At 37.5% G+C, this 24,204-nt stretch overlaps 1 protein-coding gene across 1 annotated transcript in view; it reads right to left on the reverse strand.

The window, feature by feature from the left end:
• Positions 1-23,831, reverse strand: part of LOC149814379 (Early-responsive to dehydration stress protein (ERD4)) — a 61,557-nt gene extending 37,726 nt beyond the window's left edge. Inside the window, exons 1-3 of the mRNA XM_089990351.1 lie at positions 23,545-23,831; positions 21,941-22,087; positions 16,065-16,128 (exon numbers count right to left, since the gene is read on the reverse strand). Of these exons, the coding sequence (XP_089846477.1) occupies positions 16,065-16,128; positions 21,941-22,087; positions 23,545-23,831 (498 nt within the window). The remainder of the gene's footprint in view (positions 1-16,064; positions 16,129-21,940; positions 22,088-23,544) is intronic.
• Between the last annotated feature and the right edge of the window lie 373 nt (positions 23,832-24,204).

Consider the following 24,204-nt stretch of genomic DNA (forward strand, 5'->3'; position numbering starts at 1 on the left):
CAACTTGATGTAAAAAATGCATTCTTGCTTGGGGATTTAAAGGAGGAAGTTTACATGGAACAACCACCTGGATATCATGAGCAAGAGTGTAAAACACATGCATGCACGCTAAAAAGAGCTATCTATGGCCTAAAACAAGCATCTTGTTCTTGGTTTGACAGCTTCTCACTTGAGATTCAAAAGCATGGATTTTCAAGCTCTCTACTGGATCACTCATTATTCATTTTTAAAAGGCAGAATGTGATCACCCTATTACTAATCTATGTGGATGATATCGTTATCACAAGAAACTCTGGAGACCACATCAAAGAAGTGAAAAATCTATTAGGTCAGAGGTTCAAAATGAAAGATCTTGGTGCCTTACGTTATTTTCTTGGGGTAGAAGTCGATAGTCAGGCTGATGGCTTGACTTACACTCAGTATAAGTATACGATAGACGTTCTCGGCAAGGCAGGTATGAAAGACTGCAAACCTCTAGGAACTCCAAGTGTGCTCCACCAAAAACTAAGCACTCATGATGGAGACTTGTGTGAGGATCCCACCAGGTATCGCAGTTTAATAGGGATGTTATAGTATCTTACATTCACTCGACCTTATATTGTTTATTCAGTCAATCAAGTGTCTCAGTTTATGCATGCACCACGTACTGGACATATGGAGGCGGTTAAGAGGATACTCAGATATCTGAAAGGAACAATTAGGGATGGGTTGATATATTCTCCAAAATCGTCTGGCAAGGATATGTGTGAGATTATTGTATATTGTGATGCGGACTGGGCAGGGGATCCAGATGAACGAAGGTCTACATCAGGATACTGTGTCTTCATTGAAAAAAACTTAGTCTCTTGGAGTAGTAGAAAACAAAAGGCCATCACTAGATAAAGCACTAAGGCCGAGTATAGATCCATGGTTGCCGCTGCTGCCGAAGTCACATGGGTCAGGCATTTACTGATTGAAGTGGGAGAAACGATCTCTCAGTCTACCTTGCTGTGTGACAATCAAAGTGCTTTCAACATGTCATTCAATCCAGTACATCACAATCGCGTCAAGCATATTGAGATCGACCAGCATTTTGTAAGACAAAAAGTTGAAGAAAAAGAGATCGAGCCTGAATTTGTTAATACTGAAAGACAAGTAGCAGACATATTTACAAAGGGCTTAACAAAAGATCGTTTTTGGATGCTTAAAAGGCAAGTTGTTCATGGTTCAAAAAAAAGCTACTGGAAGCTTCTTAGGTAGGTGGGAAGCTCGCTTCCCGAAAACTCGCTTCGGAAGCGCGATACTCCTCACTTTCGAAACTTCATGGGAAGCTCGATTCCCCCACTCTTCTTCTTTGCTTCTCATATACATGGTCTATGCATACTATATACTTTTCTCACGTTTCCTTTCATCTTTTTCATGTATTTTCTCTCACGCTTTCACTCACTTTCCATGTACTTTCTTTAAATTGGTAACCATCGTTGTTAAATTTTAACAAAAAATTTAACTCTTTTACAGAAAAATCATAAAATATAAGAATGATCAATTTTATTTTAGTTTTTATTTGTTTCTTGTTTGATTCCATATTGCTTCATTTTTTTATTCATATTTTGCTTTTAAATTGAAACTTCGCTTCCCGCTTCGTATAAATTTTAAAATGCCTCGCTTCTCGCTTCCACTTACCGTATCGTTTCCTGCTTCCGCTTCCTAGTTTGGCAACCTTGGTTCAAAACCATGGTCAACTTGAGGGGAGGTGAAAAAGTAGTATTTTGTATATCACGTGTTACCAAATGTACCATGTACCGGGTCTAGATATTATAACAGACCCGGATCCATATTGTATGTTAAAACTTTAAATACAAGTTCTAGGTCACGATTTCATTATTGAAATCGTGACAACCGCAGCCTCTATTCTCCTCTTCTTTTCTCTTCCTTGCAAAACAGGTTCTAGTGAAGAATCTCACAATCCTTTGAATTGTTAACTTAATTTTGTTGAACTTGTTTATGTTCACTCATAAAAGAGGTTGGTAATGGTTTCCATTTGCTGTGCTTATTCTAATGGTAAAGTGATGACACTATCAATATACAACCACCATTGAGGAGGATTATCTTGGTGGGTGTTACCTTTTTTTCTGGAACTAGTCGTGTTTTTCATGGTTTCCTGCTAGTTCAAAGAGTATTTGAGTTTTGTGGTCAAGGTTTGGGCTCATTGATAGGGAGGTCTGATGAGTTGTGGAGCCTGATTCAGAGTTTTTGCTCTTGCAGAAAGGGGGGTCCGGAAGCTCCTCCCGACGCGACTTGTTTAGGTTTAGGGTTGTCGCCCTTGCCTTGTATAAATTCTTTTCTTTCCTTTCTTTCTTTTCTCTCTTGTTTATTGTTTCTTTTGGTTGTTTCTTGCTCGCGGTTTGTGTAACAAGGTCCGCCCTACCCTGAGTTTGAGTTCCCATGTGAGTGCCCCCTTTTTGGAAAAAAAAGGGGGAGGCCCCTTAGGGTTGAGTAGGGTCCATGGAGTTTCAAGCCATATATGTGAATATATAACAATATAAAAACACTCATGCTATATATATATATATATATATATATATATTAAAAATATATATAAAAAGAACATTTTTTTGTTTTTTGCCCTAAAAATGGATAAAAATAGGGATCCGACCGAATCTGGGTCCAATCTCTCCCCCCCCCCCCCCGAAAAGAAGTCGTTCATGGATCCGGATCCAATTCAGAACCATATCCATATGCAAACCTGTATCCATACGCAATATCATATTATGTTGTAATTTTAGTTGTTTATTAAAGGGTATTTTTGTACCCTAATTATTGTAATCACTCCCTAATATGTATTACTGAATAGAACAGTCACGTATGAAACAATTCAACCGTGACCTTCTCCAACCCCTTTTCTTTGTTATTCTTCTTTGTCCTTGCGCAGGTAAATCTGGAGTTCCTCTTTTAACATGGTATCAGAGCAGTGTTAAAGTTAAGCCTGGGATTGTTTTTTCAAAAGGAATGTCCAAAGAGATGATCTTAAGTTTCAAGCTGAGAAATCTGTGAGTTTCAATCTGCATCTTCTCTGAATCCAAATCTGTGTTTCTTTTCAATTTGCGTTTTCTTTTCTAAATCCATATCTAAATTTCAATTTGCGTCTTTTTTGAATTCAAATATGTGCTTCTTCTAAATCTACGTTTTGATGGCAGGGTCGGCAATGAAGTCGATCCAGGACCCATGATCCAATTGGATCTCCACGCGCGGAAGTTGACGATGATGACTAATGAGTCCAAACAGGACTCAGTAAAAGGTCGATTCGGGGTAGCAAACTTTTGTTTCGACAAAAATGGTAAACACAGGAAAGATGCGTGAAAGACACGCGTTTCCAACGAATATAAGTACGCAAGAATGGGAGGTGTATTGCCTAATTTATAGCATTATGTTTTACATTCTAAGATATACGAATTGTAGAACAAGATTTGGAACATGCAAGTAACAAGAGAATATATGAAGCAGTAAATGAGCAAATTATCAACTTACAATCATATTCCAAATGGAATATGCGTAAAAATAAGTGAAATGACTAAACTACCCCTACAACTAAGAATAGAGAAATATAGATTTTATATATATAATTAGGAAGATACATATACATATATACCATATATGTATATGTACCATCCTTTATATATATAAAATATATATATATAATTACAATGATTGAAGAATACATTTTAAATATGCATCTGTTTAATGCCGAGTCTTTGTGGGAATCGATTCCTATGGGTGAATCAGGCCATGGACTGAATAACTGCATGAAACCATATGTGAAATCACGTTGTATGTATGTTTCCTTTTCAGAAAAATGCATATGTAATGGAGTCTTGTCTAATACATGTGTAGTTTCTTTTTTATTAGAAAAAGAAGAAAAAAAATCATGTTTATGCCAGTGGGCTGGGCTGATTTAATTTTTTTTTTATGATTGATGGTTTGTCCAGCCTTGACAGCACGCACACATGCCTGGGCTGGGCCTGGGCACGGGCTGTCAGGCCCAGTCGATATGCTCGACTGGCTGGCTCGACTAGCCTGGGCCGGCAGGGACTGGCCGAACCCAGACCAGCCCTTGGGCCGGACTGGGATAGGCCTGGCAGTCCACTGCCAGGCCCGGCCAGAGTCTGCCCAGACCAGACCCAGCCGATCCTGGTCAGCTGGGCTTGTTTGAGACCCCAGCCGACAAGGGTCGGCTGGGTGTAACCCTTTCAAAAAAAATAATAAATTTTATAATGATCTTTTTTTTGTGTGTGTGTGTGGTTGTCCAGCCTTGACAGTATGCACAGGCCCGAGCTGGGCCTGTGCATGTGCTGTAAGACCCAACCGACAAGGTCGGCTGGGCTGACTTGGCTAAGCCTGCATGTCAAGCATAGGTCTGACCAGACCGACCCAGCTGACCTTAGTCAGCTGGGCCTGTTTTCGGAACCCCAGCCGAAACTGGGTCGGTTGGGTGAAAAAAAAATCCACATTTTTAAGGGGTATGAGTTGGGATTGTTACACCTACCATGTGCTGCTAGACCAGCCCCTTTTTGCCCAGCCGACTTGTTGGGCTAAGCGGAGACCGATCTTTCCCAATCAAGCACAACAGGGTTAGATTGACAGTTAAAACAAAAAATCTAATTATGCTGAAAAACAGGTTAAGCATTCACGTGTGCCAGATCAACAGAAAAAAAAAGATTTGTATGTGCCTATTCAGATACATCATTGTATGTATATTGTCATACCTTGTGAACTTTCATTTAAGAGTGCCTGCATACAAGGTTTCACATCCCACGTGTGCATGAATGTGCATACTACAATCAGCTATGTATGCATGGACAGAATCATGTTTTCGGTATGCATTCATATGCATAATCTCACTCAATACCATACACATGCTCAGATTTGTATAGATCCATAAGGCATTAACGATACTCATGCAGATTTTTCTCAATTATGCAAGCACGTGACACCAAATTCATTAACAAAAATGTTTATGCATATATACATCATTGCATCCAAATTCCAAGATCTTGTATGCATTAAATCTGGGTCAGATTTGCACATGTCTCCAACATGGCAAATCTGTCCCGATTTAGGGATTCACAAATACTAACACGAATAAAAGTATTAACTCCAAAATAAATTTTGGAAAAGAGTACAAAACCCAGGTTAGAATAAATCTCTAGATTTATTTATTTTTTCATGGATTTCCATCAAAATCATGCATGGAAAACCCATCCATATTCAATACCTCATTCGATTCAAGAGAGGAGACCCGTACCTTTGCGTGGATCGAAAAAAGAATAAGGATGATAGTGAAAAACACTGAACGATCGAAGAAGGAACCACCTTCTTCTTCCTCTTCTTCTCTTTTCCTCTCCTTCCTCCTTTCTCTCTCCCTCTTTCTCCTTTCTCTCTACACGACGTTTTTTTTTCTAGGCCTTGAGGCCTATTTATAGGCATAGGGGGTGACGCCCCCCTCTGTAACGCCCCAAAATTTTAACTTGTAAACTTTAAATACATGCAGAGAAAACCTTTCAAATTTTAGGGTTTGGTTTTAAAGACTTCAGCGGAAGCAATTTCTTCTTAGAAAGGAAAACAAGTTGACAATTCTAGGCATGTTAGCTTACAAACCAACCTTATCCACAAAGAATAGTCAGCATGCCAGCAGAAAGAGGGTGATTTCGATCTATGTTGCATCGCGCAATCGGCCGTCTGTAAAGTCCTATTTGTCACTTGCTCATAAAATGGGTCAGTTACATAACAAACCGGTAGGTGGACAAATAGACAATGTAGAATAAATAAAGCAGGGAATCACAAGATAAGCAGTTTATTTCATTGAAAGTAGTAGTAGCATTTGTAATTGCGAGAAATTAAATCTGAGCAACATATGCAAAGAACATCTAAACTGACCTGTCCAAACGTACCTGTCCAATAGTACGGTCGTAACTGTCTAAAGGTATGACTACGATGAGAGGGTAAACATTCAATATGTTGCAATTCATTTGGTTTCATCTTGACATGCATAGCTCTTTGAGCATTTGACCTGTGGAGGTGAACATCATTATCTTTATTTGTTTCAATAGAGTGCTCATTGCACAGTACAAGGTGTTCATCGACCTCTCATACTACTCATTATAGTGTACATACCGTACCCATCTAAAGGGTCCGGCTACGATAGTAGGTCATGGGTTTCTCAAAAGATAACCCTAGATAGTGTTTTGTATGACATAAAATTAGTAATATAACTTGGCATGCTCAATCACTACGAAACAAGAAATCTCAAACAAGTTTTGGGATCACCGTGGATCCAATCATTCCTTCCGAGTAACTGGTTCGGGTTACAATTAGTTGCATCTAGCAACGCACAGATGAAACACAAGCTAGAACTAATACTAGCAAATTACAGGAAACATATAATTGCAGGGATATAAGGACTGTTAAAATATTATGTTTCTTTTATATATAATGAGATGTCACATGGGGTATTTCTCATGTATATATGCTCCACTGTAAACTGAAATACCCATCAGGGGTATTTCAGTCCTTTTACTCAATAGGCGTCAGCCACCCTAATGGACTAACATTTTTACTTTTTTTTATTTACTTTTGCCTTTTACACCTTTTTCTTTTTTACTGTTGTGAAAGGGACAGCTCCATATAGCTATTGGAGCTGCCCCAACAGTCACAAATGTGATCGTTGGGTGCAGCTCCAACAGTCATATAGAGCTGCACCCTGTGGCTGCTCTTTGTATTATAAATAGGCCTTAGTGGCCCTTGTAAACAATATACTTTTTTGTGAGTGTATATGCACTAACAATTCTTTTTGTAAAGCCCCTTTTGGGACTCAAGTTATTAAAGTTGATATTTTTTATGCCCTTGTGCATGTGTATTCATGCCTTTGTGCACTTGTGAGAGTTTTCCTTTGTGCCTTTGTGCATACTTCGTGGTTACGACATTGTGTTTATACACAAAATCTCTTTTTATAGAGATTTTCACATGGTATCAGAGCAAGGTTGAAGAAGGAGGATCGTACGTATCCTCATTTTTTAGTGTCTCGTAAATCGTGCCTTCAAGATTTTGAAGATTGAAGTGAGTCATCCTTCTCGAACAATATTTTAAAAGCTTCTCTTGTCAAGAAAGACGTAAAAAACTTTTGAGGTACGTGGTTTTCCTCATCTTCTATCCTCTCTAATGGGCAAAAAAGACTCACTTCTCCCTTGGTTTTAAACTTAGTGGTTCGAACTATCATGTTTGGGTTGGCAATATGGAAGCCCACATCAAAGAAAATGGCCTTTGAGGTTACATTCAAGGTTCGATTCCGGAACCGGAGCCTAAAATCACTTAGGTCGAAAGAGGGAAAATAAAAATTCTTGAGGGAGATGATCGAACCAAGGCTCTTGAAGAATATAGCAAAAAACATGAGTGGGAAATGAAGAATTTCAAAATCTTGTCATGGATCTTCTCCTCCGTTGAGACGAGAATCAATGCCAATATTATAAAGTTCAAAAAGGCATCTCAAGCATGGGAGTATCTTGAAAAGATGTATACCTCTAGGGACTTATCCCATAAGTATTATCTCCAAAAGAGGGCGTTAACTCTTCTCCAAGGAGAAATGACTATAAGGGAGTATTTTGCCGAACTCTCTTCCGTTTGGGATAAGCTTGCTATGCTCAAACCAAAGTGGAGTGGAGAGGCTATAGAGCTTCGTCATAAGCAATTAAAAGAAGATCGATTTTTAAATTTTTTGAATAGGCTAAGGCCCGAGTTCGAGCAAATTAGATCTACTCTTCTATCCTCCTTCACCTCTCCTTTTCTAGAAGACGGCATTACAAAATTAAGTAGAGAGGAAACTCGGATGGGCATTAGCAAGCAAAGTCCAAGTGTTATAGCAATGCCCACAAATCAGGAAGAATGTGATGGGGTGAATGCGGTTTTTAGGCCCGAAAACAATTTGAAGACATATAAGCCTCCACATTTTAAAAATCAAAATCAAGGATCCAATGGAGGACAATGCGGTAGAAGGGACTATAGCAAAATTGTGTGTCACTTTTGCAACGAACCGGGACACATCAAACCGGTTTGTCCCAAATGGAATAAATTATTGGCTATGACTACCACATCCCAACCTCAAAAAGAATGAGCATCTACTTTCACAAATGGAGCTCTCTCTTTGAATCAAATTATGGAAGCTCTTCAACCTCTTCTTAAGGGAGCCATTTCCGGTGCTGCCGTATCTACCCCTTCCCCTCCAGGTAAAATTTTTTGGCTTTTAGACTCGGGTGCTTCATTTCATATGTCTCCAAACTTTTCTTTTCTTTTCTTTCCGAATATTCCAAAAGTTTGTCACCATCTTTTGTTTCAACCGCAGATGGCACTTCTCTTGAAATTAAGGGGATTGGAAACTTTGAAACTCAAAATTTCTTTATTGCCAAAATTAGATTTATACCTAAATTAAATTTGAACTTACTTTCCATCTCTCAACTCTCGGACCTTGGATGTGACATTCAATTTTCATCTAATAAATGTTTAATACAGGATCACCGGTCCGGGAAGTTGATTGGGAAAGGCTCTAGGAAGGGAAGACTTGAACTATGTGGATTCTCTTCAAATCCCTAAAACCCATTTTTGTAATGTGGTTCAACATAAAGAATAAATGTTTGGCACAAAAGACTTGGTCATCCCAACATCACCAAGTTATCCTATTTGCATTTTATTAAAAACCTTTGTAAAAGTACTTTCTCTTGTAATGATTATATTCATGGAAAAATGAGAAGTATGCCTTTTGAACAAATATTTATGTTTACCACAAAACATTTTGAAATTGTTCATTCGGATGTTTGGGGACCGGCACCCGTCATATCTAAGGGAGGCTTTGCCTATTATGTGATTTTTGTGGATGATTTTTCTCGATATTGTTGGATATATTTTCTTAAACATAAGCATGAAGTGTTTTCATGTTTTAAATCATATCATATGATAATTAAAAATCAATTTAATAGTAATTTAAAGATATTTATGACCGATTCCTGAGGCGAATATCTTTTCAATGAATTTAAGAAATATCTTGAAGACTATGGTATTGTCCATCAAAGATCGTGTCCTAAGACCCCACAACAAAATGGGTTAGCCGAAATGAAGCATAGGCATATCATTGAAACCACTAGAATCCTTCTTATTTCCCAAAGTATTCCCAAAAAAATTTGGGCCGAAGCGACTCTTGCTTCAGTTTATCTTATTAATCGTCTCCTATCCAAAAATTTAGATAAAATTTCTCCTTTTAAAACTCTATATGAAAAAGAACCCGATTATAATAGATTGAGAGTTTTTGGTTGTAAGTGCTTTTTCCTTACAGATAAGAGTGATAAACTCTCACCTAAAGCCATTCCTTGTGCCTTTCTTGGCTACTCCGAAACCCAAAAAGGGTTTCGATGTTATGATACTAAAAATGATAAGTTATATGTCTCAAGGAATGTAACTTTTTTGGAAAATGATAGTGGTTTTGAAAATAATGAATCTCATTTAAAAAAGCCGACTATTCATTTCTCTTTGATCTTTTATCTAAAGATGCTGATATCTCTAGTGATGATGAATCAACATATAGCAGTGACAATGAAGTAGTTGAAATCAACAATAACTCTAACCCTACTACCTCTCAAGAAGAAAATATAACTAGAGACCCTATCATCTATACTCATAGAGATTGGCGCACTTTTAGAAGTGCTATTGAGCAGTATAGTGAACCTAGTGAATATATCCCCTCACATGATTCAAACCCTAGAAGAACCGAGAGAACTAGACGAACTCCCTCTAGATTCGTGTGTTTTGACTCTTTCTCTCCTAAATATCGGGCTTGCTTAAGTGTCATTCACTCATATTTTGAACCGAAAATTTTTGAAGATGTCAAACGATGTATTGAATGGAGAGAAGCCATGGAAAGTGAACTTAAAGCGCTTAAAAAAACCAACACTTGGGAATTTCAAACGCTTCCCAGTGGAAAGAAAACTATAGGATGTTGATGGGTGTTCAAAGTCAAAACCAAGAGTGATGGATCTCTTGAGAGGTATAAAGCTCGTCTTGTAGCTAAAGGGTATAGTCAAGAATACGGGATTGACTATAAAGAGACATTTGCTCCAGTAGCTCGCACGATTACTGTTAGATGCCTCATCACCATTGTTTTCATTAAAAAATGAAATATTTACCAAATGGATGTCAAAAATGCATTTCTAAATGGTGATCTTAATGAAGAAGTCTACATGGATGCTCCGCCTGGTATGAAAATTCCTAAAAATAAAGTTTTTCGTCTTTGTAAAACTCTTTATGGCTTAAAACAAGCTCCCAAGGCTTGCCACGATAGGTTTAACAATGTAATGACTGAAAATAGTTTCACTTCATGCTATACTGACACTGCATTGTTTGTTAAGAAATCTGATGTAGGGATTGTTATATTATTGTTATATGTTGATGATATGTTAATAACAGATGATGATATCAAAGGAATCAAGAGCATTAAATCTATTTTGACTTCAAGATTTAAAATGTCAGACTTAGGATTTCTGACATACTTTTTGGGAATTGAGGTTGCCTATTCTCACCGAGGCTATTTTTTGTCTCAAACTAAACTTGCTTGTGAGATTTTTGACAGATCAGGAATCACAGATGACAAGGTCTACGAAACTCCTGAAATAGTAGGTTCAAAGATAAGATTGATGATGGGATTCCCCTAAAAGATCTCACACCTTACCGACAACTGGTTGGATCCCTAACGTATCTCAGCATTACCAGGTCTGATATTTCTCATGCAGTACATGTTGCTAGTCAATTTCAACATGCACCTACTACAGTCCATATGAGCGTCATCCTTCGCATCATCAGATACATAAAGTGTACAGTAAAGAAGGGAGTATTTCTATCTTCTACGTCTGAATTAAGTTTAATTGTTTATACTGACTCTGATTGGGGAGGTGACCCAAATAACCGTCACTCCACCACTGGTTTCTGTATTTTTTTAGGTGAATCATTAATCTCTTGGAGATGCAAAAAGCAGCAAAAAGTATCTCTTTCATCCATCGAAGCTGAGTATAGAGCCATGGCATCTACTACCATGGAGATTGTTTGGATTCACAGCTTGTTGGAAGATATGAATATTCAAGTTCAAGGGCCCACAAAATTATGTTGCGATAATAAAAGTGCAATCTACATTGCCAAAAATCACACATTTCATGAGCGCACGAAGCATATCGAGATGGACTGCCACTATGTTCGTGAAGAATATTTAAGAAGAACCATTGACATTCCTTATGTTACATCAGAATATCAACTGACAGACTTCTTCACCAAGACATTGTGTTCTCCAAGATTTAACTTCCTTCTTGGCAAACTTTCGGTTATGTCACCCTAAGTTTGAGGGGGTGTTAAAATATTATGTCTCTTTTATATATAATGAGATGTCACATGGGGTATTTCTCATGTATATATACTTCACTGTAAACTGAAATACCCATTAGGGGTATTTCAGTCCTTTTACTCAATAAGCGTCAGCCACCTTAATGGGCTAACATTTTTACTTTTTCTTTTTTATTTACTTTTGCCTTTTACACCTTTTTCTTTTTTACTGTTGTGAAAGGGACAACTCCATATAGCTGTTGGAGCTGCCCCAACAGTCACAAATGTGACCGTTGGGTGTAGCTCCAACAGTCATATAGAGTTGCACCTTATGGCTGCTCTTTGTATTATAAATAGGCCTTAGTGGCCCTTGTAAACAATAAACTTTTTTGTGAGTGTATATGCACTAACAATTCGTTTTGTAAAGCCCCTTTTGGGACTCAAGTTATTAAAGTTGATATTTTTTATGCCTTTGTGCATGTGTATCCATGCCTTTGTGCACTTGTGAAAGTTCTCCTTTGTGCCTTTGTGCACACTTCGTGGTTCTGACATTGTGTTTATACACAAAATCTCTTTTTATAGAGATTTTCACAAGGACAACCAAGGAATAGTAAATCACAAGTCATATAAGTACCATCTATCATTATCTCAATTTCCTAAATCTTTATTTAATTCATTCAAAGTCCTCGTGCGACTTTTTCCTACCTCGGGAGGTTATGACGTTGCGTGTGCCTACGAGTGTAAGAGATGTAGGGTTCAGGTCGCGAGACACGAGCGGGCTCTGTTGCGTAGACTGCCAAGATACACAAAGTTAGCATAAAAGCGATGAAAGAAGAGGCAGGAAGCAGAGGTACCTCCCCATTTGTCGATCGACGGCCTGACCGAACGAGGCTGCCATATCACCCTCCCGGCAAAACGGGATCGATGGGAGGGTGGCGTACCTTTCCCTGGTTGACCAGTACGTAAGAGGAAGGGGGCGAACCCCTGCCAACTGATAAGGACAGGCTAAGGTGGCAGGATGATGACCTGCCTGAAAAGGAAAAGTGGCATGGGCTCCCTGCCAAACCGAAGACATCGGCAGGGGCAAAGCCCCTGCTTGGCGAAAAGAAGAGACAGCGGCAGGGGGCTTCGCCCTTGCCCGCTAGATCACAAGGAGGCAGGGGCTTCACCCCTGTCTGGAGGAAAGATATGGTGGCAGGGGGCGAAACCCCTATCTACCGGAGGGTCTCAGGGGCCTCGCCCCAGCCCGCAAACTCAGAGAGGCAGGGGTTGCCTACCGAAATTTCTAAAGAAAGGCAAGGCAGGGGCCAAGCCCTTGTCGAAACAAAGAGGGAGGGAGGACGCAAAAAGGGACTGTCGGCCTCCCGTTGGTCCTCCAACAATCACAAAGAGAGAGAGAGGGCACTACAGGCTGTCATCGGCCTCCTGTCGGCCCTTTGGCAAACGTAGTGGGAGCAGGAGGGCGTGACAGGGGCGATCGACCCTCCGACGAACACAGCGAGAGCGGGAGGGCATTGCACGAGGCTACCGGCCTCCTGCCGACCCTCTAACAACACAAAGAGTGGGGGGAAGGCATGGCAGGTGGTTGTCGGCTCCCTACTGGGAAGAGGGAAGGGCGAGGCAGGGGGTTGTCGGCCCTCCGATAACACAGAGGGAGAAGACAGAGGTAGAGAGAGAGAGAGATAGCGGATTACCTGCGAGGGCCGACGTCATTGCTCGGAGGCACAACAGGGAGGGCATCGTCGAGGTACGCCAGATGAGAGGGGGATCGGGAGGGAGGTGCAGGTCGTGAGGACCCTCCCTCCCCTCAGTGCTACTTAAAGGGAACGGGGGGCGTCCAACAGGGAAACCCCAAAGGGTTTCCCATTTTGCAATGGGGACAAGGGAAGGCGCAGCTACGGGGGGGCACGAAGAGGGTTTTTTAAAAAAAAACTCGCCCCCCATGCGTGTTTTAACACTAACGGGCTCGGGTCGGGTCCGGACCCGACTCGGGTCCAAAAAAAATTAAATCTCTTGGGTTTTACACCCTCTCTCCAGCCCCTTCTAAAATGGGCTGGAGAGAGAGCCTTCACCTTTTGTGACTCTCTTCCCTTGTTTCCAAATTTTTAAAAACTCCTCTATGTTGACTTTTCCAAATTTGATATTTTTAAAAGTGTTTCTTAATCACTCTTAGGTAAGAATAAGGACTCTTTTAAGAAGTCCTAATCAACCCTAAAATAAAATTAATAAATTAATAAATTTTAATTAATTTATTAATTGTTTAATAATTAATTAAATATTTTTGAAATTTCAAAGTTAGTTTAATTACTTTAGGAGTCTTCCTAACTCCAACTATCTTTAATTTAAAGCTTTAAACTGAATTTAAAGCTAAATTTTTATTGGACATGGATTTGGGTCCGGATTCGAATCCAAAACGAAATTGGATCATGATCTGGATTAAATCTAGATTAAAACGGATCTTGAATAAGATCCAAATCCATATTAATTCGGATCATATGCATTGGATCCAATCCGATCCAACTTCGGATTCAGTTTGACAAACTGCTCTTTTTTGAAAAAAAATATGATTTTCGAGCCAACCAGAACTCGAATTCAGAAAAGTAAATATCGTTGCGCTCAGAATTCTTAGATGCATCCAACGACATATTACACGAATATCAAATTCCAAATTTTGCCCAAAAATAACCCGAAATTAACTCGAATCTCGCTTGAATTTAAAGGTCGAAAATGAAACTCTTTATCACGCTTCGATTGGTTCGTCTCGACCTTGTCGATGAGACCTGAGCCAAGCCCAAACTCAAAAATATTGGTCTAAAATTGAGTTCCAAACGGTTTTTCTCCCAGACTTAGCCAAATTTTTGACAAAATCATAAAATGACTAAGTATAAAAAATACGCGACATTACATTTAAGCCAACTGGATGTTAAAAAAGTGTTTTTGCAGAGACACCTCAAGGAGGTGTATATAGAGCAGCTACAAGGGTATAACGAGAAAGATTCAGCTAGCTATGTCTATAGATTGAACAAAGCTATATATGGGCTAAAACAGGCTCCTCGATCATGGTTTGAGAGCTTTTCTCTTAAAATTCAACAGCATGGTGCATTCGGAACATTTTTTATCCATCTACAAAGGTGACAAATGGATTATAGTATTACTCATTTATGTCAATAATATCATGGTTGCAGAAAATTTCAAAGAACATATTGATGTTGTCAAGAATGTGCTAAATAGTAGATTCAAAATGTAAGACTTGAGAGATCTCAAATATTTTTTGGGCGTTGAAGTTTATTGAAGAAAAGACTCATTAGTGTTGACACATCATAAGTATAATATTGATTTACTCAATCGGTATGCTCCAATATCTCACTTTTACTTGTCCTGATATTGTTTATGCAGTCAATCAAGTTTCTCAGTTTATGCATTTCTCTCGTGTGAATCATGTTAAGGTTGTCAAAAGAATCCTTAGATATCTGAAAGGAACTCTTGGTGATGAGTTTTGTTATCGGAGAAATGATAGTGATAAAGGTGTTTTAACAGTTATGGCCTTTTCAGATGTTGATTGGGTAGGAAATTCAGATAAAAGGTTTGTCTCAGATATTGTGTTTTTATTGGGAAGAACCTGGTTTCATGGAGCAGTAAAAAACAAAAGGCAGTGGCTCGGTCAAGTACTAAAGTTGAATACAAATCAATGAAGACAACATCATCTGAAATCATTTAGACTAGATATTTATTATCTGATTTATATCAACATATATTGAGTTCTATCTTGTTTTGTGATAATCAAAGTGCGATCAAGATATCTCTTAATCCTTTTCAGCATGGTAGAACGAAGTATATAAAGATAGATCAGCACTTTATTAGAAGCAAAATTGAAAGTGGGGAGATTTCTACTCAATTTATTGGGACTCAGGATCAAGTGGAAGATTTATTTACAAAAGGATTAAGGAAAGGTTTTGGTACTTGAACAAGTTGTTTATGGTTTTTAGTATTTTACCATGCACAACTTGAGGGAGGTATTGAGATGTGATCTATTGGGTCTGGATCCAAATTTGGATCCAGATCCAAAATTTGTTTGGCATCCTAGTCTGAGGTCAGCAACATATGATGTGTTTTCATGTATTAAGTTGTACTGTGATCAGTTTAACCATATTACCCTTCTTATTTGTATTGTTTCTTGTATATTAATTAGGGGTATTTCTATAATGTAAAATACTTGTTGATTTAAAAGTAACCCACGACCCTAACGAGAGATGAGAATTCTTTGCTGAAAACCTTCTCTTCTTTCTCTCTCTTCTTCTCTACATGTTTTCTGGTGCAAATCTTATAAATGCTTGCATGGAGTCTACAAGAAGTGCACATTCCCTATGTGAATTCACCTAAAAATAAATGTACACATAAGTCCCAATAGAATCTAAAGATCAATCCAGCATCTGATAAATGCTTGCATGGAGTCTACAAGAAGTGTACATTCCCTTTTTGAATTTCTACCCAAAAATAAATGTACACATAATTATGCACACATAAGTCCCAATAGAATCTAAAGATCAATCCAGCATCTGATAAAAAATTGGGTGTAAAAAGGAATATTTGATAACAGAATATCTTATCAATTTTCTCGTGCATGAGATACTCTATCAACAATATGCTGATGGACATCTGATAAAGGTTTCAGATGTTACCTGGTACAAAAGGTACAGTGCATAGAAGGATACAATGTATAAGAATGAAAAGTGCACCCAAAGCCTGCCATGCAAAATCAATATTGTGAGTTTTGGAAACCAAGCATAAGTGGAGTGTCCTGCATCTTACAGCTAAACATGGTAAAAATTTCAGAAGTCCAAAGTTTCAAATCGATCAGTCTTGAAATCATCAGAAGGATCTCACTTTCTATAAACATGTATTATTCAGCTGATTGAACTAACAGATGTTGGAATTCTGACAGAAAGAAACATACTAGAAAAGGCATTGGAAAATTTTACAGCTAAACATGGTTGTTTTTCAATTTTGAAAAATTACAACCATGAGTAGATCATTATATCTGATGCTTTTGAATGTGTAGCCTCACAGACATTGTTTTCTCATTTTTTGCTTAATATCTCTTGCCTTCTTGTTTTGTTGACGTTGGAAAGGATCATATATGACTATCATATGTAAGTTGTTCCTTTCTCGTCACAATTGCAAATGAATTTACTTGGTCAATATGGGTTGATCTAGCTCAGATCAGATCCATCTTAAAATACGGGAGCATGTGATAATTTGCCAAAGGCACAATTATCCAGTCGTCGTTATTGGCTAGTAAATGCTCTTAATCAATCTCTCAAGAAATAATTCTAATAATAACTCATTATTGAAGCATCAGAGCTTATAGTTTCTGAAATGAAAACAAACCACAGATGAATCCTGAGATGCACCTCAACTAATAAAAAGTTGTTGAATACACTGTTGAGGAATGTAACGGTTGTCTGAAGAGTGGACTTTGGACTTACTGTCAGAACTGATCCTTATTTGAGTAATATATTGGAAAATCAAGTCCACAAGAGAGCTCCAGCCTACTGGGACATCCATCTTTTGGAACTCCAATTCATGCCCTATAACAAAAAATCTGCTATAAGGCCATGATGGTACATGAAATACCTAACGTTATTTGCACACATTTTCATGGTCAAGTTGCTGGCTGATTGAATGAAAAATTATTTTCCCACTTCAGTTCAAACTTCAAAACATGAAACAGATTAATCTTGTTCTAGGGCATCACAGTATTGGGTAGCTTAAGCTCCGTGTCAGAAATTGTGTAAGACTAGTTAACCTCTTGTAGGACCAGTAGGAAGCATTTATTCTAGTATAGAGAAACCATTCTAGGTTTTTCATATTTAAAAAACAACAGTGAACAAAATTTACCACAAAATTTTGAGTAGAAAGGAATTACGGTTGCAGGGAAACGTGTAGACCACAAGACAGGTGGAACAGAGGAGGAACAGGCAGATGAAAAGGGAGTGGAAGGTGGGAGGCATGTTGGAATGGAAGTGATGGTAGGCTTTACCACCCACAAATCCTCAAAATGGATTCACCAAAGAACTTGAGAAGGCAATTGGAAGAGGAATTGGCAATTATCTCCTCCAAGTGAAGAACACTGCATGGGGAACAGGAAATTTGGAATTGGCAAATCCTCCCTGATTTCTCCACCCAAATGGATGTTAGAGCTTTCGTATTTCTGAATTCTCAAAAACAAGATCCAACCCCCACTGAGAACCACCTCCCCTGAGTTTAATTTCACACACACATACTAAAATGCATAAAAATTTTGTGAAGATGACAGCAGACTGCTGATCGTATAGGATCATAGCAACCAAATGGATCCATCCGCACTGATAAACATAGTAGTGTTGATATGCTCCACTGGCCATGACAAAGAATGTTAGTTGTATCACTGGAGTTGAATAGGGAGTTCTGAGCATGTACCCATGGGAACCGAAACAAAGATATGCAATCGATGTATTTACCCAGTTCCCTATGGTACAAAGAGGGAAATTTGCTTATGCGCTATACTTGCATGAACTAAGAGAGCACACAAATCCCAAGTTGTTCTACAACTTTAGTAGCAAATCTACCATATCCACAACATTGTTTCCCCAGTAGAGTATGCATAAGCTAGAAAGTGTAGAAGTGAAGAAATGACGAAACCAAAGCTCGAGGAAATAAAGAGTAATGAATGACACCAAGAATGACTGACATAAATTGATTACTAGCGCACATTAAGCATGTCTTTACAAACCTTATTTGCACCAGACATCCATGCCTCTCAATCATCCCAGTTTATAATTTCAGTGGCATTTATGTCATTTGTTACTTGGTATGATGTGATGTATGGAAAAGTAATATTTTCTTTCTTTTATCTCTTGCCCAACTTTCATGGTATTATGGCTTAGGATTTTTATTCTGCTCCTTCAACTCATTCATCTATTCATGGAAGGTGATTCCTGCAACTCAATAGTTCTCTCCATTTTCGTCTGCAAGTGTTAGGGTCTCTAGATTCAGAAGACAATGTCATTCTCAAATTTTTAACAATTTTCCTTCCGCTTGTTATCTTTCTCTATCAGCTCAAAGTGATTTGAGCTCTTAGCATTTCAAACTGAGACACCATCAATGCTACCCATTCTTCATTTTTCAATTCTTTATTCATCAAAACACATGTTCTATGAATTGATGTGGTATGTAAAGCCCTTTCCCAACCTTTTGATTTCTTAAAATTCCAGGTGGGTCTTCCTCATTGTATTTCCAATTATACTTCTCCAAAGTACCTCTACCAGGGGCATCATCTCAAGTATGCACTTCTATTAGTACAGCTAACCAAAATATTATGTCTTAGTATGTTTCAAAAATAATCTGGCAGATGTCTTCTGCTAGAGAATTACTCAATTGACCATATGTTACTGCATACAACAGCACTAAAAAGGATTATTTGACATATCAACGCTAAACATAATTAATGTTAAACATACATATGAAACAACACTGCAGAGAATTATTTAAATTGCAGAATAGTTGTATGCTGATTATGCAGGAGGCCCTAACTCAAGAAGTCTTAACACCAGTTACTATGCTTTCTTGAAAGGCATCTTTTTCAATAGGCAGTAAGAATCATGACAGCTGCCAGATCTAGTGAAAAACAAGGTATAGCTCCACCCATGGTGCAGTATTATCTTTACCATGATGGAGAAAATATGAAGGTTGGTAGCATATTATAAAAAGAAGCTAGTTATCCATTTCAAATCATCCTATAGGGAGAAATATAAATTCAACTTTTACTGTCATTTTAATAGAAAGAAGTCAATAAGAAGGCTGAGACATTACTTTAGAGAATTAAACATGCATGTATCTTCACCAGTGTTATCAAAAACACGCATTGAGGCGCCAGTGTTATAAAAAACGCGCCTTGAAGAGCAAAAGGCATGTCTTGCCTTAATTAGTAAGTTTTTAATTAGTTTATTTGTTTATTTTGCTTTTTATATGTTAATCTCAAGTTTTTAATTAGTTTATTTTGCTTTTTATATGTTAAGCTCATTCTAAGTTTTTAATTAGTTTATGTTGCTTTTTATATGTTAATCTCATTCTATCGCTTATTGGTTGTTGCATAGGAAATTACATTTTTCAATTATATAATTAGTTTTCCAGTTATGTAATCAGTTTCTTAGTTACTTTGAATTAATTAGTTTATTTTACTTTTATTTTTAATTAGTAAGCTTTTAATTAGTTTATTTTGTTTTTTATATGTTAATCTCATATTTTTAGTACTTATTTAAGATTTTTTATTGCTTATTGGCTATGTCACACGGACTCGGCTAAGGAGGTGCCGCACCCGAGTCGACATGCCCCGACACGGGTGCGGACTCGGGTGCGGCTTCGGACTCGGCCCGGACTCGGTCAACGCCGAGTCGGACTCGGTCAACGAGTCCAGGCCGAGTCCGTCCACATTTTGGACTCGGTCAACTTTGACCGAGTCTAAAAATGTCCCTAAAAAACTAATTTTTTATAATTTTTATTTAAAAAAATATATATAAAAAAAGGCACAGTGCAGACTGTGACTATGCTGCGTGACTGTGCACAGTTTGTGACTGTGCACAGTGCACAGTGTTGTGCCTGTGACTGTGCACAGACACACAGACTGTGCTGTCAGCTGTGGCATTTTAAAAATAAAATAAAATTATATATATATATATATATATTTTTTTTTTTTTTGCCGAGTCCCCGTGTCCAAAAATTTTAAAATTGTGCCGCACCCGTGTCGCACCCGCACCCGCACCCGCACCCATGTGACATAGCTTATTGGTTGTTGCTTTATAGGACATTATATTTTTCAATTATATAATTAGTTTTCCAGTTATGTAATCAGTTGCTTAGTTACTTTTATATGTTAATCTTATATTTTTTAGTATTGATTTGAGATTTTTTATTTCTTATTGGTTGTTACTTCATCAATAAAGCATTTCTTTATTTATTTGTATTTTTAAAATTTTTTATAATTTTTTTTTAAGTTTTCAAAAACAAATTTTGAGCCTTACGCTTTACGCCTCACCTCAGTTTTTGGTGGAGAGACTCATTGCACCTCAACACTTTTCACAACACTGGTAACAGCAAACAAAAATAATTCACTAAAAATATTAACCAGAATTTTTTAACTAGATTTTTTTTATTGTACCAATGAGATACATGTAGGTAACTGAAAAACAAAAAAGAAAAAAATCATAAAAAACAGATATTCAAAAATTTATTTCAAACACATTCATCTCATAAAAATTAGAAGGTTTTTTGGGCATGAAAAAAAAAGGTGAAATTTTACTTCCTTCTTTAGAGCACATACAAGGGATGCTGGAAATAACCAGAGAAAAGGTAATCATTGCATGTGCAACTAGGTATTTTCTATTGACTGCTGGAATCATTTAAGAATCACCTGTAAATTCAAGATAAACACATTCTAACCACTCACAAGTAGTATTAGAGAAGGGCTGAATCAATCACTTAAGGGTATAGCTTAATGCCGGCATGTCCAACTATAGCCAGGTTTTTTATACTTATCTCAGTACTTGTTGACAGCTATCGGCTATCGCATATAAGAACACTGAAACAAGTTATCCACAGTTTGATACACAGCATTCAATACATGAAGAATAGGATTCAAAATTAGTGAAAAAAAGCAGATTTCAATACAATGACAAAACAACAAGATGCACAGAATCCCACAGAGGGAAAGCCCTGCAGTAAGGAAACTATTCAATAGAGATTCTTACATGGCATTACAAGTCTAATGAACAGATATCTTCTACTGCACCTCCCTCACTACCTCCTATCAAGCTGGTGCTAAAGAGTTGGAAAAAACATGGACCTAGGAGGAAGGAAGTTCAAGTCTAAGTAATGTGCCCACTTGCTAGCCATGCAAGCATAAGAACTAAATGACATGGTCAAGATTATAGGTTTAAGATGTTCAGTGACCAAGTAGTTTCTGGTGATCCTTTTTTCATTATGTTAATGAAGTGATTGCTTGCCTCCTGGTCGGTGCATTCACCATCTGTCACAGGGACAAACCCCTTTGGCTGCATGTCCCTGGTGACACTAGCGGACACACCAACACAAAACTGACATGTAGGCATTATTTTAATTTTTAAATAATATTTTATTATATTTTAATTTTAATTTAATAAAAACTATTTTTAATGATAAAAATGTTCAAATTTTAGTTTTTTATTGATTAAAAATTACGTCCTTGTGTCCCATTTTTCAAAAAGATTTTGAACTTTCAATTCGAATCTGAATCCCGAGTCCACGAATCATTGTGACATAGCTCACCATGTTATAATATTTTTGGTAAAGTTTTTATTTCATTCAAAAAAAGAAAATACACACACACAAGTGCACCTATGTGAAACCAATCGCACTGACCTAAAGCAGCCATTTATGAAGTGTAACAAGTTAGTAAAATGCACACAATAAAGTTGTTTAAGATATTAAAGGAAAAACATTATTCTTCTCATAAACATTTATGAGTACAGAAAAGCCTCACCTATTAGATCCGCTTATAATATTTGATATGGTAAATGAATCCATAGAATGGGAAAGGGTGGTGCTAGGCGATCGATGCTGACTTGTATAGTTGACAGGTACCAGAACCAGTAGCCCAATTATAGAACACGGCACAAAAAACTTTATGCTGAAAAAGAAGACAATCAAAAGCAAAACTGGTCAATGTAACTCCACATAGAAATAGTTGGATAACACGTTCATTGCAAATATTAGAAAATCTCATGCATGAAGTATTCCAGATATTTCTGACACAAACATTACAGTCCACATCACGTATCCATGCAATTCTCAAGATTTATTCTGGAGTTGCAATTCTATGCTTTGGGAATGAGACTTTGAATTATGGGTACATGAGAAGTCGTGTATACAATAGTTATAAATATCAGTGATATTTAAAAAATATTGTGATTTTTCCACTAATTTCAAAAGCCGTTAAAATACCAAAATTGCAATATTTCAAACAGAAAATGACATTGATGGCACTAACTTTTCGCACAATACCATAACTGGCAGCAAACTATAAAATATGACAAATATAGCCAAATTACTTTTTCCTTTTTAACAGTTTTGCCCTTTTGGTCACATTCATCTTGGTTTAAATCATGCCACCTGATTTTTTTCAGGCAACAACTTACATGGTGCCTGATTTTTTCAGGCAACAACTTGCATAAGTGGTTTTGACCAAGGTGCCTAATTTTTCAAGAGATAAAAGGGAAAATTTGACAGTGAAAAAGTCAATTGACCAAATTTATCATATTTTCTAATTCACGGTCAATCTAAGTATTATGCCCAAAAGCTAGTGTCATCTACGTCTTTAAAGATTTTTCAAAATATCATAATTTAACACTTCTTCTATGATCTTTTTTCTTTCTTTTTTTTGTGAATTTCCTTGTATTTTTTATTTTATACATGTTGACATTTTCTCAAAATTCTTTTAAGAAAAAATAATTTTTTAAATTGAGCGTGAGATATTCCCTTGGCGATAAAATCCCTATAAGGAGATTTAAAACACTAGTGTATACCTTATTATAGACGAAGTGTAATTTGTCTGAAAAATTAGTGACAAAGCAGAAAATTTTCTTCGAGCGAGATATCTCAGACCACATATGTTTTTAGTTCCGAGTTTCTCTGCAAGAAGTAAAACACACTTCATCGCATCCTCTTCACAATATGATCTTTTCTGATTCTTCAATTGAAGAAATAAAAAGATACATTCAAAAGAGAATTCATGTGTATGGTGTTCCCAAGACTTAACACATTCACAACAAAAGAAGAGGAACAGTTAACAAGAATCCAACAAAAAAACAATACGATAACATTCTCTAAACAAAAAGAAGCAAGAACAATAACTTAATAAACAAAAAAGATAAAATTAAAACGAAGAAGAAGGGTAGACGACTTTACAGTCCTTAAAAAACAAGAACTACTCCCAAAATGGACAGCCAATGAGGCGTAAAATTTCCGCATCCCCCAATTTCAGGAAACTAATGCGAGATGAGGAGACGACAACAGAGTTCTCGCCCCAAACACCAAAACCATCACCAAGGACAGAAAAAAAAAACAATAAAATCGAGAAAAAATTACCCCAGTTTGAAGAGCCTAATGACTACCAAGGCGTCGAGGCCGAAGTTACTGAGCAACTCGTCTTCGGTGACGCGAAACGCGTGATTTATCCATGCAAACGAAGGGAGGAGCCTGCGGAAGCAGAGGGGGTGGGAGGGGGGAACGAATTCTTTGTCCCTCGACATGAGGCGGGGGAGATAGACGACGGCATTGCCTGGTTGCTTCTTGAAGATGGAGAAGAGGACGAGGACGATGAAGACGAGGCCGATGTTGATGGCCGATGAAGCTAACAGACTCTGCGCATTCATGGCTATGCAATTCGCAAACCTAAAAAGAAAGGTGGAGAGAGAGGGGGGATCAAGAAGAGTGAGGTCGGTATACACAGAGAGAGAGAACGTGGCATGCAAAATGCAGACGTTTTTACAACGGCGATGGCTATATTTGCGCGCGAGCGAGCGCGCGCACGTAAAGAGAAAGGGGGCAGGGGCAGTGACAAAACATTTAAAACGGAAAAATAACGGACTGACAAATTCGCGTAAGAAATTGAAAATTTTCAATTTTTCGTGTTTTTATCTGAAAATATCTGCAAAATATAAGAATATATAAAAAATCTATTTATAAAATTGACCAGCGGTATAGTTTTTCTTCTTTTTTTTCTGTTTCTTTTTTATAGTCAAAGGG

The sequence above is a fragment of the Nuphar pumila genome, chromosome 15, assembly GCF_984573655.1.
Source record: "Nuphar pumila chromosome 15, dmNupPumi1.hap1.1, whole genome shotgun sequence".
NCBI lineage: Eukaryota > Viridiplantae > Streptophyta > Magnoliopsida > Nymphaeales > Nymphaeaceae > Nuphar > Nuphar pumila.